The 20,748-nt window shown below is 39.5% G+C and overlaps 1 protein-coding gene across 3 annotated transcripts in view; it reads left to right on the top strand.

Moving 5' to 3' along the window:
• The first annotated feature begins 453 nt into the window (after positions 1-453).
• Positions 454-20,748, top strand: part of OBI1 (ORC ubiquitin ligase 1) — a 40,043-nt gene continuing 19,748 nt past the window's right edge. The window contains exons 1-5 of one of the 3 annotated variants that reach the window (XM_043478009.1): positions 7,847-8,061; positions 12,107-12,182; positions 12,913-13,048; positions 15,139-15,230; positions 17,708-17,956. In XM_043478009.1, coding sequence (XP_043333944.1) covers positions 8,045-8,061; positions 12,107-12,182; positions 12,913-13,048; positions 15,139-15,230; positions 17,708-17,956 — 570 coding nt within the window. In that variant the 5' untranslated portion in view covers positions 7,847-8,044. Of the gene's footprint in view, positions 819-7,846; positions 8,062-12,106; positions 12,183-12,250; positions 12,270-12,912; positions 13,049-15,138; positions 15,231-17,707; positions 17,957-20,748 lie in introns of those variants that run through there. The other 2 variants (XM_043478010.1, XM_043478011.1) reach the window with 2 other exon arrangements.

Here is a 20,748-nt window from a genome sequence, read left to right on the forward strand (position 1 = left end):
TTGTGGGACTGCTGTAGGGAGTGTGGATGGTTCACACTATTAGCAGCTTTCTCACATGTGGGTGTAAATCACAGTCCACGGCTCTGATCGTTAAGTCTCTTTCAGATAGAAACTACAGGAGAACCAACAGTGAAAGCATGTCTTCACGGAAAGCAGCGATTAATGTACCCAAAACGTTTCTGAAACAAATGAGATAATCACCCCGTGTCGTTTTTAAGGTGACATTACATCATTAAAGAATGTAAAGAGAGCTGAGCGCACGAAGTTGTTTGGAAAAATTTAAACGTAGAGACAATATCTTTCCTCTTCCGTTTTTGACTGCGCCGCGTTTCCAGACTGTCAGGTTTAATCTTTAGGCGGAAAACTCTCCCCCAACTCCCCATCTTCCGGGAAAGATTCTGGGATTTCAAATCGCCTTTCCGCATCCTTCCTCTCCTCTCGCTACCATTCAAACTTTCATTTAAACTTTCAAGATCCTCGGCGCCCGTAGTAACCAGCCTTCCTTCCCGTTCTCAGGAATCCTTGCAGCTTCCCAACCGAGGAAAGTTTGTTTTCGAACTAAAAAGGAAGGAAAGGAGGAAGGGACCAGACGCCGGCGGCCGCCCGTTGGGAAAGCGCGTTTTCGTTTCCGCGGCCGGCGCGTCGTGGCCCTGCCCGGCCGCCGTAGCCGGCCTCGCGCGGCCTCAGTCGCTGAGAGAAGCCGCGGTCGGCGGGACTTCCGTGTTGGCGGGATTCTGAACGCTGCCATGGCTCAGACCGTGCAGAACGTTACATTGTCGCTCACTCTGCCCATCACATGTCACATCTGCTTGGGGAAGGTAATGGGTGATGCCTGACACGGCTCCTAATCGGGGTTGGGTGTGCAGGGGCCCTCCGGAGCCCAGGGCTGGCTGGGTGTGCGGCGGCAACGCGGCTCGAGGCGCCGGGCTGGGTGAGGACGCCGACCCCGCGTTCTCCTCTGGCCAGGGAGGCCGCGTCCCCGGGGGACAGAGGGGACGCGTCGGGACTCACGGGGTCATCTGTGCGCCTTTCGGAGGAAGATGACAGCGGCCTGGGTTGGGGAAGAAGGATGGCCTCAGCCGGGTGACTCGGCGTCGAAGGAGGCCTGGTCAGAAATGAATCCCCGCAATTGACGCCCCCCCGGTGCCACCCCATCGCGCCTGAAATCACTTTTTCTGGGAACCTCGCGACGGTTCCTTCGTCCTTTGCACGAACTAAAGTGTTTTGTTCTTGGGCCTTCGGTGCTGGCTGGGGAGGCTTTTCCATTTTCAAGATAATTTTCTTTACTTCACTCGGCCTTGAGAGTGGCCTTTGCTCTGGGTTCAAAATTTGAAAAAGTAAATAGTGAGTACCCCCGAATGACGTTTAGAATGGGAGATGTGGTCTTTAATTCCAAGAACGGATCAGCCACGAGGTAGAATACCCTCTCTCTTGTGATGCAAGAGGTGTCTACCGTGTTTGTGAAACCAGGTGGAGAAAGTTATGAGTTCTGAATTAGAAACGGAGTTTTGAAGGTTCTCATGCGTTTGTCTCCTCTCATTTCCATTTGTGCCTCCCGTTCGGTTTTTAAAAGAATATATTGTTTTACTATGTAGGTCCAAAAGAAACTTACCCCCCCCCACCCCCGCGCCACGGTGAATTGATTATACATTTGTGGGATATGTGTGAATGTGATGTGTTTACGCCCCACCCTGAAACTGCAGCCACAGGCATAGCGTTAAGAAATACAGACTTCATGGAGCAAGCATTTGAGTGCCAGTCAGTATGATCATCTAATCGTCTGCTTTAAGTCTATGTGAATTTTCTGAGTTCAGGAAGTAGTAGGAAGTCAGGCTTGGGAGAAGCTGATAGCTCTTGATAATCCATCAGAATGAAATGCCAAGGAAATAGCAAAGATGCTGTGAGAGGATATAGAGATCGTTAGATCAGCTCTGACTGGAGAGCTTAAGAATGGCCTTTGGAGGGTTATTTGAGCTTGGCACTTTCCACTACTGCCTACCTTGGTAGCTGGGAGGAGAAGATGTTTCTGTTTGTTGCAGTCTACATTTGGCTCCTGACCTGAAGTTCCACAAGTTAACTTCTGAGTGAATTTACTCGCAACAGTAGCCTGTTAAAAGGCTGATAAAATATCCTTGGGAAATAATTTTCACTTGGTTGTAGTTGTGTACTTTATATCTAGTTTCCATTAGTTAATAGGCAGTGTTAAAGATGTCTTCTGCCTGGTTGATTTTCCACGCCTATGCTTTCTGTGTTTTAACAAAAATGATAACTAATAGAATGTAGTGATTTGCAGATTACAGAATGCTTTTGTATGCGTTTTATTGTTTCATTTACCACTGTCACCAGTGCTATGAGAAAGGTAGGGCTGGTTTCCCCATTTTTCAGGTAAGGAAACTAAGGCATAGCGTCTCCAGCATTTGAACCTCTCTTAGCATTTGTGTCTTCAGTAAGTTACATCCAAAAACTCAGCTGATAACAGCAGACACTTTTGGTGAATTTTTCCCTCCTATACTGGTTAGCTGTATTTATCCCTAATTAGAATTAAATCTAATAACAAAAGGTTAATGATTTGTAAATAGACATTTTCTTACGTCTACTATGGAGACAAAAAGGCGCAGTTGGTTGACGCCCTGAGTACTGTATTCAGACTAAGTTCTAATCCAGGTCTTCCACTTAACTGATTCTATACAAGTTACTTAACTTATACAAGTTACTTAACGTCCCTAAGGGCAGTTTCCTTATCTGTACAGTGGGAATAATAATAGTATTAGGGCTTCCTTGGTGGCTCAGACAGTAAAGAATCCACCTACAATGCGGGAGACCTGGGTTCAGTCCCTGGGTTGAAAAGATCCGCTGGAGGATGGCATAACAACCAGTACTCTTGCCTGTAGAATCTCCGTGGACAGAGGAGCCTGGCAGGCTGCAGTCCATGGGGTCGCAAAGAGTCGGACATGGCTGAGTGACTAAACACATACATTACATAGCGTGAATCTTGACACTTATCATTTAAGAAATGTGAACCTTTGTTATGGGCACTGAGGCAGACAGACCCTCAAAAATGAGGAAACCAACCTTTTCAGTCCCTGCTCTTCCCAGTTGCTTCCTGAGGCCAGTACACTCACTTGATGAAGATTTACATTTCCAGACGAGTAGGACCTGTTTGGTCTGGAAATTGCCACAGTACATCCATTGATTTTTGTTGTCCATATTCCTGTTGCCTTTTGTGTAGTTAAAGCAAATCTGATCTCAGCCTCCCCTCCTCCACACCTGTATTTATGGGGTGCTGGAGACAGCCTTCCATCTCCCTGATACCGACATTTCTGGCTACCTCTGGAGTCTGCCTTCAAGTCCTTCCTGGCTAGGCCTCATCTTTTGCTGCTCTCGCCATTTGTTCCTTACAGAGTTAACAAGTCTTCATTTTTTATTTTTCAACAGAATTAGGGACCATTATCCCTGAAGAGTTACTGTTAAAAAAAAGAAAAAGATGCATATTACTTAAGGAAAACAGGGGTGGGAAAGACTTTGAATTTGAAGAGTTAAGATAGTTGCTGCTTGGAATGAGGGTGAAGGTGAGGGAGAATGGCAGGGAGCAGTAGTCGAGATAGCCCAAATATGTATGTGGTTAATGCTTTGCCTTTTCAATACACATGTACTTAAAATTGAAAAGTTTGAACATTTTCCATTTGCCACCCCCAGCTCTACCTTAGTCTTAAAGCTGGATTATCTCTGTTCAGTGTTTAGCAACCTTGCCAATATTGTAAGTAAGAGCTCCGTGTGACCTGGAATGGTGAAGTACACCATGTGGGACAATTCATATCTAACACTTTCTGGCCTATTCCGCTTTAATTTTTTCCCGTACCTTGGGCTAGTAGGCCAGCAAGCTGAAATGATCCAGCCCAGGATATGTTAAGTGACATTTTGGTACTGCTACCAGAATTCTACAGACCAGTTTATCTCTAGATAATTCCAGGCTTTTATCTCTTCAATTAGGATTCAAGCTGTGAAAAGAAATTGTTGCACGTGATAGTTTTATTGACCGACTCTGCGTTTTGCCACGAGTGACAGCCAGATGTGGACTGCAGTTAGTTTTAATCAAAGGACAAAGGAGTTTCTCAAGAGAAGTGGCAAGCGACTAGACTTCTGATACCCTTTAACAGTGACATAGCATATCCAGTTATTTCTCACTTGAGTATGAATCCAGATTCGGGCACCACCCTTTAAGATAAATATACATAAACTGAAGTATTTGAAATCGGCTAGAAAGGATATGAAATTGAGGTTGGAATATAGATGGAACAGAATAGTGTTGGAGTGAACAGACATGAGAGCAAATCATTAAATAATTTCAAATATTTTTGTTTGGAAGTAAATCAAACTTTTTGTAGCTCTACTATATTAAGATTTATACTTAATATAAATGGAAACTTTCTGGCTAAAATAATCAGAAATGAAATTAGCTTTCTTAGGATGTGTCCAGTAGTAGGCTAGATTGTTTTCTACTGGGAATACTATGGGAAAGAACCCTTCTTTCAGGGAGGACTTCTTGCTTTGCTTTCTATGCATATCATTGATTTAAAAGGTTGCCAACATAGGGCTAGAGGTAACACCTTAGCAACCTAGCATTCTAACTCTTGGTGACTAAATTCATTAATCAGTGCTCATCAGGGGCGCTTGATTGGCCAGCGAGCCATTCTCCTTAGTACATTAAGTCCATGGTTGAGTCCTGATTGTCCCTCAGTTCCCAAGAGTGGATTTAAGAACCAGCCTTGTACATAATCATCCCAAGTAGTTTGCATTGAAAAAAAGCCATGTGGAGTATAAGTTCTGCTTTTTCTTCCTTATCTAGATTAAAATAAGCTTCAAGAATGCAGACACTTCCAGAAAAGTATAGCAATATTGTGTTTTCACATAGAGTATAATAAAAATTAATTCAAAAAAGTGTTGATATATTCTTGTAATTTTCAAGTTTGGCATATAATAGGTGGCATATAATTTACTTCACAAATATGATTCCAGTTTATCCTTTAAGCCTTCTGGGTAGGGATAAAGGTGGGAGAGAGGAGGTGTATTATCTTTCTTTCTAACCCAGAGCGAAGTGGAGACCCAGACCAATAGGCATTAAGTAGCTTAGTTCTCAGGATCACACAGTTTTAAAGTTCTAGTCCTAAATTCTGGCCCAGAGCCAAAGATTTCTTGCAACATAGCAAGAGCAATCCAGGAATTTTGTTTTTTAAAATTGCCAAATTTGTAAGGTTGAGAAGGTAGGCTCTTCCTACAGTCATTTATCCCTCAGCTTTGTTCTTCAGTCTTTCTGTAATAGGTTTCCTCTAGTGAAACCAATCGGAGAAGGCAATGGCACCCCACTCCAGTACTCTTGCCTGAGAAATCCCGTGGACGGAGGAGCCTGGTAGGCTACAGTCCATGGGGTCGCTAAGAGTAGGACACGACTGAGCTACTTCACTTTCACTTTTCACTTTCATGCACTGGAGAAGGAAATGGCAGCCCACTCCAGTATTCTTGCCTGGGGAATCCCAGGGACGGGAGCCTGGTAGGCTGCCATCTATGGTGTCGCAGAGAGTCGGACACGACTGACGTGACTTAGCAGCAGCAGTGAAACCCATGAAGTTTTGATATTGGTGCAAGAGAAGGGAAAAGAAAGGTTAGCTCTAGTCTCTGGTAAAGGTGACTGAAGAGCAGAGAAATTGATTTTAAATGTATTTGCCAGACCAGTTGGTAAAGTTTATTTACAGCCTTTTCCCTTGCATCACCTCCATCAATACGGTATCTTTTCTGCAATCCCTGCTGATCCCAGTGTCTCGATTCTTTCAGGTGTGTTTAGTCTATTTCTTACTCCCTGATTATTATTTACTAAACTTGCTCTCAGGAAGAAAGAACTATTTCTTAATTGAAAGAGCACTCAATTTGCATGTTTAATGGTAGTCGAATGCTGGCTCTGCCACTTAGAACACGTATCATTATTTCCTTGAGTCTCAGTTTCCACTGGCTGCAAATTAATTTGATACTATCAACCCCATTAGATTGTTAGGGAAATTCATGTACATTTCCCAGACCAGCAGTTCTCAACAGGATGGGAGTGCATTTCATTCCACAGAGACCTTTAGCATTGTCCAGAGACATTTCTGATTGTCTTCAGAGCGGTGCTACTCACATCTAGTAGACAGAGCCTCAGGGTGCTGCTAGCTAAACATTCTATAATACATAGGACAGCCTTCTACAACACAAAACTTTTTGTTCCAAAATGTCAGTAGTGCCAAAATTGACAAACCCTGCCCTAGACCAATGTGTAACTCCTGTTAGGAAAGTCTAGGACAGATTTTGGCTTCCCCAGTGGCTCAGACAGTGAAGAATCTGCCTGCAGTGCCGAAGACCTGGGTTCAGTCTGTGGGTTGGGAATATCACCTGGAGGAGGGAATGGCAACCCACTTCAGTATTCTTACCTGGAGAATTACAGGGACAGGGAGCCTTGTGGACCACAGTCCATGGAGTCACAAAGAGTCAGACACAACTGAGTGACTAAGCACAGGATGGATATTAATGGACAGCACCTTTAGGCATGACTCCTTCCAGATGTTTGCTTTTTAAGAAAGGGATTTTGGTGGTAAAGTCTCTCAAAACTGAAACGTCTTCAGATAAAAGACACTACATAGTAGGATTATGTATTATTGGGCTAATATTTCTTGTACCTAGGACTGCCTCCTCAGGTCCATTCCAGTGAGAGAAGAGCCTTCTTTTCACACCTTCCTTCATCTTCTCTTTCTCCTTTTCCTCCTCCTCACCAGCTTCACTGGGCATCACCCTGGGATATCACTTCAGCATGCTTACTCCAGATGAGTTTGGAATTGTACATGCCACTTATCTTTGCCGTTGTTGTCTAGCATGTTTTTTTCATAAGAGTGCTTACTATGTTAATGCTACAGATCTCATTTGAGAGTAAATAGGATAAAAAGTCTAATAACATAGGCAGATTGTGACTATTTTGTATCTTGAGAAGATCTTATTAAAGAAAATTATTTGTGTGTGTTTTGCTATTATATATATAATATATATATATATATATTATATATGCTATTATATATACTCCTCTGAGTAGAGGAGATGGGTGGACAGGAGTTGAGGGAGGGCTACATTCTTTGTATTTTGTTTTTATAGTTTATGGTCAAATAAATAACAAGTAATTTGTTCTAGTAGTTCTTTCTCATTTATTGGTTCCTGTTCTCCTAATTTAAAAATTTGTCTAGAAATCTTCATCTGATAAGTACATGATCCAAAGAAATGAACTAGTCAGCTGTTTCAAAATCCAACACAGTGGTGGCGATAATACCAGGTATTGACAGTGGAAACGACTCTCCTTTGGGTGACATTGCCAGCGGCTTTCAGCTGACAGAGCCAAGTAGTCTGCCTGTGGTTTTTCTTCTGTATCATTTTGGCAAATTAAATGGAAAGGTTAAACTTTCACTTTTTCAAAACTTGGCAGTGGCTGTTGACCTTTTGCTTCTTGAGATGCTTTTAGGAGTATTATCTCAGCCTTTCATTTTAATACATCGAAATTCACTTAAATTAATATTAGAGTGTACATTGTATAAGTTGTTGGTGGTGGACACAAAGATGAGCAGGACAGTGCCCCTGCCCCCAGAGAGCCTAAAATCTAATATGGAAAGCAGGATATAAACAATTTTTCAAGTCCAGTGAACATTAAATCAGTGCATAAGAAATGCCCTTATGAGAATTCGATAAGGATCCAATTAATTATAAAAAAAGATTAGTGAAGGCCTCACAGAGGAGATAAACTTTGATTTTCATCTCAAAAGACGGGAAGGATTTTATTTTGATTGGGTAAGTTGCAGGCCAGCAGAACATATCAAGCTAAAAAATGAGAGCCCAGTAAATAATAAATCTCTGTTCTTCATATTCTTTTTGATGAATATCAGGTGTATATCTATGTGGTTGAAGTATTGGTTTTGTCCAGTATTGAAATGGATCAAAAGAAATGGCCATTTAAGAAGCAGATTGCATTATTCTTTGGATGCTGTACTCCAAACTGTGAGTAGGGGAAAAAGTTGTTTTTCAGGAGAGCAGTGCTGTGTATTGTAGCTGGGTGGGCTCTGGCATCAGTATGAAAGGTGGACAGGAGTGAACATGTGGCAGCAAGGATGCTTGGAGGAGGTCATTGCAGTAATTGGGGTAAGAGAAGGGAAACCTGAACTCATTGAGTTGAAGATGGAAAAAGAAGGGATAGATGGTAAGTAAAAGAACATTTAGTGGTAGGTTTGCCACATTTTGACTATTTGGGGATATACTTTATTTCCCCACATTATACCGTCTCTGGAGTCTGGTTGTATTTTATAAGCCGTGGCATCTTACAGAGCTTCCTTTGTGGCTCAGTTGGTAAAGAATTTGTCTGCGATGCAGGAGACCTGGGTTTGATCCCTGTGTTGGGAAGATCTCCTGGAGAAGGGACAGGCTACCCACTCCAGTATCTTACATTTTTCATCCTTTTTTCCTGGTGATGCATAAGATATGGATATATCTTAAAATCCCTGGCTTTTTAGACTGATACATGATACCAGAATTTGGTGCCAGATTGGATGGTGAAGGTGAGTAAAAAGGGTGAGTCAGAGACAGCTCTGAGGATTCTAGACCAAGGGGTGAGGTGGAGATGCCATTAACTTAGACAAGAGGGAGTACAGGAGCGGGGTGAATGTGTGGAGGCTGGGCTTGTCTTTGGGCATACTGTGGTCGGGGCAGCTTTAAGATCCCTACATGGAGTTGGCTTCTGGGTATGTGACTATAGTCCTTGTCTCCCTCCCGCCACCCTTCTCTCTTTTCTTTTCCTTTTCTTTCTTTTCTCTTGAGGAATTGCTAAGTGGAAGTCTCTGTGCTTACATGTTTATATTATTAAATCTTAAACAACAGCTGAATGAAAAGTGCACTAGGTTAAACCATATATTTCAGAACAGGAAACTGATGCCATTGTTTAACGGGCTAATCCAAAGTCAAACAGCTCAATAAGTAGTAGAGCTGGAGTCGGCCCCAGGTTTCTTTTGAAGCCTAAGCTCTGCCACTTACTGAGATCCAGCTACAGAGGCTTCTCAGGAACTATTACTGTGGAAAAGATGGTGACACTGTGTAATACATGAGATTGAGAACAGATAGAACCTTGTCAGGTAAGATGTCCCAGGACAAGACTTTAGGGAAAGCAGCTGGACCACTTCCTGTGATTTGATTGTGAGCATCTCACTTTCCGCTCCTCTTCTCATCACACCGACTCCTCCAGTGTTACTTCAGCCTTTTCATGTCATCGTTGACACCCACAGACTCAGCAGCGTTTGACCATCCTGCTCCATGCATGACCCTAGTGAATGTACTTTCTTCCCTTTCAAAATAATTGCTTTAGTCTATTTTCTCCAGTTGATATTCCTCCCTGCTTCCCACTTGCAGCTGGTAACCTCACCTCCTATTTGATGACAAAGTAAAAGTAGTTGAGTTCTCTCATCTTTCCATCAACAGATCTTCCATCCTCTTTGTGTCTGTTCTTATAGCCTTGGTCTTTCTTCCCTTTTGTTAAATTGAAAGGTAGCTTCTCACTCCATATGAGCCACAATCTCCCTGCTTGTGCTTTGGATCTCATTCCCCTCTTGACTGCTTAACAACGTTGCTGTTAACAACAACAACAACGTTGATCCCTCCCTGTCTTCCTGCATCATTAACTAATACCTGCTTTTTTACTGTACCATCCGCATTATCATTCCTTTCTGCGGTCACATTTCGTCCTCTCTCCTTTACAGCAAAACATGAAAGATGACCTGCCTGTAGTCTCTGTCTTCATTTCTTCACTTTTCCTTGTCTTGCACTCTCGAATCAAGTTTTCATCCCCACTATTCACTGGAAACAGTGCTTGTCAATTACAGACCACAGTGACTTCCATGCAGTTAAATCCTGTAGTCACTTCTCTGTCCTCATCAAATTCAGTCTCTCTTCAACATTTGACATGCGTGACCACTCTTGACAAACTTCCTTGTGTGACACCAAGGAAGGACACACCTGTCCTCCCACACAGGCCCGCCCTCATTTCCCCTTTCCAGTTGCTCCTCCCCTTCCTCTGTGTGCTGGAATGTATACTGTTCTGCCCATGCAGGGGATCTTCTCCAGTGCTATGCCTTTAAATGCCGTCTTTTATGCCACTGATCCTCAGACCTTGCCTTGTCCATTTAAAAGCCAGGTTGGTATCACAAACTTAACAGACCAAAGCAGAATTCTTGATTTCCACTATGGTGTGAGGCCTTTTTTGCAGTGAAAGTTGCTCAGTTGTGTCTTGACTCTTTGCGACCCATGGTATATAGCCTGCTAGGCTCCTCTGTCCATGGAATTCTCCAGGCCAGAATACTGGGTAGCTGTTCTCTTCTCCAGGGCTTCTTCCCAATCCAGGGATTGAACCCAAGTCTCCCACACTGCAGGTGGATTCTTTACCAGCTGAGCCACCAGGGAAGCCCAAGAATACTGGAGTGGGTAGCCTGTCTCTTCTCCGACAGATCTTCCCGACCCAGGAATCAAACCAGGGTCTCCTGCATTACAGATGGATTCTTTACCAGCTGAGCTACCAGGGAAGTTTTTAGTTTGGGGAGATATTTAATCTTTGTTATGAGAGCATTTACTTAGAAAATACCGATTAGAAAATGCCATCTAATATGGAGTGGAAGAGTGTTTTGAATCCCCTTAGTATGCACAGTTTATGTTTTCACCTTTGACTTTCATCCATTTTCAGATGAGTTAATGACTAAAAACAGAAATAAACTCACTGCCCTAAAAGTTCAAGGAGATAACTGTTAACTAGCCATCTTAATTTGGGGGTACATATCCAGCCAGGACCCTTATAGGAATGTGGAGTGTGTGTGTGTGTCTGTGTGCCTGTGTTTGGGGAAGCTACCGGATAGGCATAGTAGTATCTTCCTGGTACTTCCTTTGAGAATTTTTTGTTCTGAAAACATTTCCTGACTTAGGGATAAGATTAAAACACCCTTGAATGTGTTATGGTCTGGACTTCAGAAACAGATGAATTTTTAGAAAAAACTAACCTTCAGAGAGAGTTCAGGTTTGTCTGCCTTTTGAGACTCTGACCAGGAGTACCTCCCAGACGAGGACTCACTCCTTGTTGTTGGTAGGAGCGCTTTGGAAGGAGTGCTGTGCTTCATGGTCTTACTTTGTTTGAAAGTCTGTCTGTCTGTGTTTTAATCAGCCCTATCAAATCAGTTGAACTCAATGAATTAGAATTGGTATTTCTACAAGAGGAAGTCTAAATCTGTGCAGAGTTATCTGCTCTGTTTAGTTTTCTTCTGTTAGTGTTCAGAATCATGGGAGCATCTGAATGTTTGGAAAGCCAAACTAGACCCAGAGAGCTCTTTGCAGGGAGACTTAAAATGACTACCTGCCTGGCATGGATCGTTGTGCATTTGTGATTTCTTTGAGGGTTGGGACCCCTTTCAAACTAGTGGGCAAGATACTCAGTATCCTTCTGAGGCAAATAGAGCAGCATCAGTGTTTGTGAAAAGTGGTTTGTGGTGGTTCTGCCTTTCCTTCTCCTTCTCCTCATTCCACTTTCCCTTGATCTTCTAGTCCCTAATGCAGATGGACTCTACAGTGGTAGTGTTTTTATTATTAGAACAAAATATTGAAAATGGCTATAAAGTATTTTGAGTCCCACGGTAAAAATACCACATAAATAAAGTGAAACCCTAAGCGTTTCTGTGTCCTTTTCTAATTTTGTTTTATCTTGTTACATTTGTGCTGTTTGAAGAATATTCAGTCATTATTCCCTCTGGCAAGTTCCCCAATATGTGGAATTTTAAATACTGTCTTAATAGCAATTACTTTATTCAACAAACCTTTAGAGTACCTACTGTGTACTAGGCTGTCCCTAGGTACTAGAGATTCAGAAGTGAATGAGATGAAGGAAGTTATTGCTCTTCCAGAGTTTCCATTCTAAAAGGGGAGATAAGTACAGATTTATAAGAAATATGTAAACAAATGTATAAAGTCAGGTAGAAAACTAAATCAGCTTCTTTCTTCTATTTTCTCTCTGATACAACAGCTACACACAGCCAAAACGAAACACATCGTTAACCCCGAGCAAGCCACCTGATCTCTTCACCTTGGTTTCCTTATTTGTAAAGTATATTTACTGTTTATCTTTCAGGATTAGAGAGAGAGGATATGCATGGAAAACTCATTGTGAAATATGAGACACTATAAATGTAAAGTATTTGTACTTGATTACATTGAGTCAAAGATTTATTTATTTGATGTCCGTCAGTATTTCTGTCAGCATTGTTTGCTATTTAGATTGTAAACCACTTGAGTGTATGTCATGTCTTTTAGGGTTGTTTTAACTTTTGTGCCTCTAGGTTTTGAGGGCATTCTTGGAAGACGTCAGTGCTAAATTGTTGATTGCTATTGTTCTGTAATATAGTGGAATGAATTGAGGGCAGGATTTCAAGCATCATATGGATGACTGGACTAAATAATCTTCAAAGAACCTTCTAGATCTGACATTTTATAATCCTTGACTAGAATAGTTGAAGAAAAATTATTGCCCCAGCCTTAATGGAACAAAATGCATTTTTTCTTTGGCAGTAAGTGTGATTTGGAACAAAATAAAACCATTTCTTAATGTATCAAAAGTTTCCATCTCTATGACCAGATATCTAAGCTAGTAACTGTTACACGTGTGTAAGAAACTGTGGTAGCAGAAGCAGTGTTTTTATGAATACTAGATATGTCCTCTTAAAGCACCTACCGCTGTACTCTAGAGAAGCGATGTTTGCCCTAAGCTAAACCTGTTGAGATTCTGATTATGACTGTTGCCCTGTACTAAAAGTAGTGTTTCTTTTTTCAAAGGTACGCCAACCTGTCATATGCATCAACAACCATGTATTTTGTTCAGTTTGTATCGACTTGTGGTTGAAGAATAATAGCCAATGTCCAGCCTGCAGAGTCCCCATCACTCCTGAAAATCCTTGCAAAGAAATTATTGGTAAGGGTCTATTGTAAAAACACATAGAAACTAATTTAAAACAGTGTTTAAATAGTGTCTGTTTGGAGGAAGACTGAAATAGACAACTTTTGGTGGTGTTATTTTGCCAGTATCATACTGGGTGGATTGATCATTTGGCATAACCTATATAAGTGGAGCAACTGAGGAGCATGAAGCACTGTGAGAAATTGCAAAGCCTTCTGGAACTTTGATTCTGGTAGAGGCTGTCCATGTGGATGAAGATTTAAAAAAAAAATTTTTTATTTATTTATTTGGGTGCACCAGTTCCTAACTTCAGCCAACAGCTTAAAAAGCAGACAAACAAAAAGGCCCACAGAGTTCAAACAAGCTAGTTCAGCTGGGAACATGGAGAAGGGATTCATGAATCAGTAGCCTCTAAGATTTAAGGATAGATAAATTTTCAGTTGGTGGAGGTGAGAGAGGCCATTTCTTGTAGAGGGAGCAGCATTCACTGCAGTTGGGAAACAGGAAAGTCTAGTTGGGTCTGACTGTTGAAATAAGACTGAAAAGGTAAATTAAGACTTTAGCACAGAGCATCTTGAGTGACAGACTAAATCAGGGAGTTGCTGTATGGGTGAGAAGGGTAAGGTGGGCATAATCCAAAGTGTGCTAGGAATGTTACTCAGGTGATGATACATAGCTTGGGCTCCAGGGGAGAAACAGGACATGAGTAGGTCAGACTCTTGCCCAGGTGAGGGAGAATGTGAATCTGGATTAAGGGTATGAAAAAGAGCATTCAGTGCTATAGTCACATAGGTAAAGTGGGGTGGGGGGAAGGTGGCAGGGATAAAACTTGAGCTGGAAGATTCTTGGAAAATGAACCATTTAAAGAGATTTTATAGTGTTGTTTCTTTTAGATTGTTAAAATGATTTTTGTTTCTGTTTTAGGAAAAATTGAAAGTGAATTGATGATAGCATGAATCATAGGGGAAAAACCTTTCATCTTCGTAATAGTCCCAAGTTAGGGAAAATGGACTTAGATAAAATTTTTACAATAGAAAGGAAGATATATATGCTAGAACGAAAGAACCACCATTGGAACTTTGAAACTAAATGATCTGAAAGTGAATCAGAGGTGGCTCCAAGGTTTCTCTCTTGGGTACCTGGCTGAAGTCTTATAAAGGAATATTTCTCTGCTGTGCTACAAACTGGAGTGTTAATCTCTCGGCCTCTAATTTTTTATCTGCACTGATCTTTACCAGGAGTCAGGTCTTTCCTTGCAGACTATGAGCTTTGTTGATTAAAATAATTTAAATGTTTTTTCCCAGCTTCTTTTCACATCCCTTCTTTCTTCATTCATTTGTATCTAAGTGATATTTCATAATTTCTCTGAAGTAAAATGGTTCATCCTTCCTTGCATTTGGATGGAGTCCCCTGAAAAAGAACATTTATAAATGCCTTTGTTATCATGATGCTAAGAAGTACAAAGAAGGTAACCACAGGATAAGTGAAGAGCTCTCAGGAAGAATACATTTTGAGTGTGTATATGTGAGTTATTGTGGGCATACAATTAATGCTGTGATTTATAATCCATCATAACTGGGTGGTTAGTCAATGAAAAGACACATTCATCTTTTCAGTTGTGTTACTAGTAACTTTATATATTTGAATACATTAGTTACAATAATATATATTATAATATATAAAGATAATATATTTGATAATTATATATAGATAATATTGATTTATACAACACATAATATTTTAATTATACAGCTTATTGGTTAGATGTAATCACTGATTTTATCATTAACAGTTGTCTGGTATTCAAAATTTGCAATAGTCCAAATGAGTTAATAAAATATAGCCTTTGCCTTCATTGAGTTTAGTAAGATACACAGGTAAGTAAACATAACATGATATTTTACTGAAGGTATTTCTGATGGTGTTACTTATTTTTTCTCAGAATTGAAGTATAGAAAAGGATGGCAGCACAAGTGGATGTAAGAAAAAGGAGAGGAATTAGGCTAGAGAACTACATAGAACAATAAGGAAAGGGTTCATTTTAATTTTCATTCTACCCAAATCAGAATGAAAGGTTAGATTTTTTTTTTTTTTGGTCCCTATAGGAGGAACAAGTGAAAGTGAGCCTATGCTAAGCCATACAGTCAGGAAGCATCTTCGGAAAACTAGACTTGAATTACTCCACAAAGAATATGAGGTAAATACTAAGTAAAACATTAAATGATGACAGCATTGAATTCTAGGTAAAACTGAGCTATCAATCTGGACTTCTTAGAGTAAGTATCCAATGAAATCTTAAATGCCAGTTTAAAAATATCTTATTTGATGAATTCTTTTTTTCTTTCCTGTTTCAAATATGGAAACTTTTTCTTGCTTTTAATTTTAAATTTGTCCTCAACAGAAACATCATTTTTTTTCTTTTCTGTATATTTTATTTTTCTATTTATTTTTATTAGTTGGAGGCTAATTACTTTACAATATTGTAGTGGTTTTTGTCATGCATTGACATGAATCAGCCATGGATTTACATGTATTCCCCATCCCGATCCCCCCTCCCACCTCCCTCTCCACCCGATCCCTCTGGGTCTTCCCAGTGCACCAGGCCTGAGCACTTGTCTCATGCATCCAGCCTGGGCTGGTGATCTGTTTCACCCTAGATAATATACATGTTTTGATGCTGTTCTCTCGAAACATCCCACCCTCGCCTTCTCCCACAGAGTCCAAAAGTCTGTTCTGTACATCTGTGTCTCTTTTTCTGTTTTGCATATAGGGTTATCGTTACCATCTTTCTAAATTCCGTATATATGTGAGAAACATCATTTTTTAAGTTGCTCCATCAAGAAGTTGGGAGATAAAGGAAATTCTCATGTAGAAGTCAGTCTTCCAACCCCATGAGGTGTTATGAATGCAAACAAGTACTATAACCTTCATTCTGTGTTTGTTTCTACTTGTAAATTCACTGCTAATTATAAGTCTGATAAGTACTGGTAAAGAAAATATACTTATGTCAGCTTCTGACAAAGAGATTTTGGTTTGAGATATGCTATTGCTTAATTGTTTTTTTTTTTTTTTGCATGTTTTAAAAAACATTTTTTAAAAGTTTGTTGAATTTTTAAAACATGTTTTAAAAAAATTAAGGTGTATATTTAAGGTGTACAACATGTTTTGATAGACATATACATGGTGAAGTGATGACTTCGGTCAAACTAATTAGCATAGCCATCTCACATAGTTACTGTGTATGTGTGGAGGGGGGGTCAGTGAGGGCACCTGAAATCTACTCAGCAGTGTCCAGTAGACGTACAATATTATTACGTATAGTCATCATTGCTATATAGTAGGTCTCTAGACTATCTCTAGCTGCAACTCTGTACCCCTTGAACCATCTCCCCATTTTCCCCACCTTCCATGCTTGGTAACCACTGTTTAACTCTGCTTTTATGTGTTTGACTCTCTTAGATTCCACATGTATGTGAGATCATGCAGTTGTTTTCTGTATGTGATTTGACATGCAGGTGATTTGACATGGTGATAGAATTTTTTATAAATTAGCTTCATGCTAATGGATATACATACTTTTGAATAAACATTAAGTCCAGTTGTCATTTTATATTGACTAAATGGGGGATAATATTGCTCTCTTCCTTTGACACAAAATATCTTTAAATTACACTACATAATTGGAAACCAGTTCAGCTGCTTCAAAAATTTTTTGAAATAAAACAGGGCATAGATAAATGACTGAATAAATGTTCATTCATGTGTGTTTTCTTATTTATACTTATTTATTCACTAATTTATTCAAACAAGTAAAGCCCTTTTCTCATTTTATGATGCCATTTAACTCAAAACATATTGTAATTTAAAATAATAAATAATTCTGTGTTAACTCTAAAATGTATCCTTATTTATGTAATGAATATTTATCACACTAGTTGCTAATCAAATTAATGCTTTAGGAGATTGCTGGAATGTTGAAGTTTATTTTCTGAGAACAGAATTCCTAACAATTTTAGTTTAAGGTGAAATATCCATTATAGATGAATAAATGGTATCACAGAAGAGAGTTATAGCCCCAAATGTTTTGTTGCTGGATTCAAGGTGGTTCTACATGGGAAAACTAATATTTGAAATAGTCACAGTAGTAGTTAAAGAGCTAGAATGTAGAAGAGTTCAAAATTACAGGTATTATTCTGACATGGAAAGTGAAAGGACATGGTATATAGTTTTACTTCTATATAAAGCAAAAGAGAGACATCAGCCAAAACTGCAGATTTCCTTGATCAAAATGGTATTTTTAAATGCCCCTTAGTAAAGGAATTAAACATGCCTCAGAATTTTTTTCTGAGGAATCTACTTCTTTGTTGAATTCATGTGACTTTTCATATTTTCTGAATATTTAAAATGGAATTAAAGATTTGATATTTTCATTTTTTTAATCATGAACGATCATTGAATTAAAAGCAATAGAGATGCCAATTTTTATCAGTCAAAATACATTTTGAGAATTTCAGCTGTATGTGACTTTCTGTCTACAGAGTTATTCCGATGCATAAAGAATCTATGTATCTACAGGATTTTGGATGTACATTTTACAGACACGTTGACTTCAGTCTAGCATGGGTATGTGTTCAGTGTCTGTGTCTACCTGATGGCTATGCAATGCTTTTTCAGGATGAAATAGACTGTCTGCAGAAAGAGGTAGATGAGCTTAAGAGTAAAAATCTCAGCTTGGAATCACAGATCAAGACTATCCTGGATCCTTTAACCTTGATGCAGGGCAACCAAAATGAAGATAAACTTCCAGTTGCAGATACTCCAAGTAAAATTGACCCAGAAACTGTAGCAGAGTGGAAGAAAAAGCTTAGAACAGCTAATGAAATCTATGAAAAAGTAAAAGATGATGTCGATAAGCTAAAAGAGGTAAGTTGTGGTTGTGTTTAAAATTCTGTAGTATTTTAAGTACCCTCAAAAGAATAAATAGCCATACTATTTTGAGTCATCCTTTAGATGATTTGGGGAGAAAGGACAAATCCCTGGATGAGCATTTATAAACAATAAGAAAACTTTTTCTCCTTAAATCTTAATAGCTGCCAAGAAATATCAGGTGGTCCCATTTGTAATTGGAGACTGTAATTGGAGACTTTGTAGTGCCTCTGTATGAATTTACATCTTCTTGTGGAATAACGACATCAGTTTAAAGGTTATGTTTTTGTTTCCCCTCTTTGTGATTTGGCTTCCTTTTTTTTAAAAGCTTATGTCAGTAACTGCCATGTATGCATAAAGACAGAACTGTCTGTTTCCCTACCTATAAAATGAAAGGTTTGGACCATCTTTTTTCTAGCACTCCCTTTCTCTGATGTTTTAATATTGTAAATAGTTAAAGACTTACTAATACCAAGAGAACTGTGAGTGATGGCTTTAGACTACTCCATGCGAAAGAATATTGTGGCTGAGAGGCAGTTTAATTTTTTCAGTTATTCTTCATCCAGGCAAGAAGATAGAGAAAGCATAGAGGAAAAGGGCAAACCTCTAGGATTTTCCAATCTAGGAAAGGAGATGAATTCCATGGCATCAGCGTTAGAGGTAATGAAGTGATGAAGAGCTGTGCTGGCTAGAGGGACTAGCCTTTTTGTCTTGGCTTCAGGTTTATCCACAGTGGAGGCCTGTTGTGCTGAACAGAGATGGGTTTGTGGTATCCAGGTTCACAGCCCCCTATTCAACCTATCTGCATTCTCTTAAAATACTGTTACTGTGCTGAACTACTGAATTGCACCTCCCGAAATCATTAATGCCCGACATGATATTTTAGAGATATGCTGCCACATACCGGCTCTCTGATACTCAGTGAGATTAAGTAGCAGAGAATTATCTACAACTTAGTGTGAATACTAAGTCAAATTGCATACCCACGTATAAAATAAATGCCATTTGGGCTCAGAGAAGGCCAAGATGAGAGAAAGTTGGGAACATAGTGCTTTCAGAGAAAAAAGAAACTATGGATGTAATTGCACTGAGTTTGCTACAAGTCTAGGGGAAGCGTATTGTTCTCTGGTTTATAGTGGCCTCCATTTCCGTGTGTGTTTGTGAAGGGAAGAGGACATGAAAAGGAAAGCTAGCTGAGAAGTCACAGTGTTATCAATCAGCCGTGTCCTCATCAACTTTCCTTCTTGATCTATCAGTAATTTCTGTATGGTCTCTTTTATATTATTGAATTTCATTAAAATATTTGGCAATAAATGCTTCTTAGAGCATGAAGATATGTATGAAAACTCTACTCTGAGCTTATAAAAGTGGTATAAGGAAAAAAAAAGAGTGGTATAAGGGATGTATGTAAAAGAAAAGTACATAAAGTACAGTTTTTCTTTGTTCTTTTAAAGATCATGTGTTAAATTCGATACCCAAAGCCATCTTGAGACTTCACAATCATTTGGGATACTTGAAAAGCCCATTTTGGATACCTAGTGAAGGAATTAGGTAGAACTAGGCAATAAACTGGAACATAAACTAAAAAAACATGGACTACAGAGGCAAAACTTTACAAAATAACAGCATACTATAAAACAAATATAGGAATATAGGAATTCTGAAGATTCAGAATAAAGGACTACCTAGATTGAGTGAAATGGACTTTTTTCCTCATGTTTCCAAGACAGTGAGTTTTGAACCATTATGAAGCCAGTGTTGAGATTGCAAAGTATAATAGTTAGCTGAAGTCTTTATTACTCTTTTAGGTGCAACAAATAGGCAGAACTCTCCCCTTTGTAATTTTACCCATCCAGTTCTCCTGAACTTGAAAATATCTCTGATAATTGAGGGTTAGCCAGCCTATAAAGAGCATCTTAGAAAGCCTCAGGACTGGTGAGAGACCTTGTCAAGGGGGATAGGGAAAAGAAATCAAATGAGGTTCTAATTTAAGCTTGTCATTCATCATCAAAAAGCATTCACTAAGTGCCTCCTCTTACAGTGCTATGCTTGAGGGCTTAATTCATTGTGTGTGTGTGTGTGTGTGTGTGTGTGTGTATGAGGAAGTATATTACCTTTCCTATGTCTTCAGAGGGGCAGTAATGGTGTTTATCAGTCACTTAAAGAATTAACTCTCCATAGTCCTGGTTGGTTTGCATCCATGAAGATAAGCAGGTACTCAGAATCCAAATGGAACCTGTTTACATCTGAGAGAGTTAAGCTTGGTGTTCAAAAGAGTGTTGTCTGTCCTGCTTCTCTTGTCACCCTCTTGGGGCATTTGTGTGTGGATGGGCAAGTAATATAGTCAAAAATTCTAGAAATTATTGGTCAGATTTTTAAAATCTGTTTTCAGATTTTCTTAGTTTAAACCTTTTTGTTGACAGTTGTTCTGACACATTGAATGTTAATAGTGAGAGAATTAATTTCTCTTGCTAGGTTAGTGAGATTGGTTCCTAGCCTGTGGAGTCTTATTTTTTGTTGGAATTCAGAAACACAGTGACTAGCGGATTTAAAAGAAGTCACTTTTAAGAAGATTCTACAACAGACACTCTACTTTTGGGGCTGCCCTGGATCAATACTGAGCCTCTAGATTTTCTAGCAATAAATATTTTGTCAGGCAGTTTTTAGGTATCATGCAACTCAAAAAAGGAAATTATACTTGGGATTAAAAAAAAAATCAAAAGAGAATCCATACAATTTATTAGAAAATATTGATCCAAGAAGTTGTGAGCCAGAGCATTTGGGAAAGC

The sequence above is a fragment of the Cervus canadensis genome, chromosome 9 (genome assembly GCF_019320065.1).
Source record: "Cervus canadensis isolate Bull #8, Minnesota chromosome 9, ASM1932006v1, whole genome shotgun sequence".
NCBI lineage: Eukaryota > Metazoa > Chordata > Mammalia > Artiodactyla > Cervidae > Cervus > Cervus canadensis.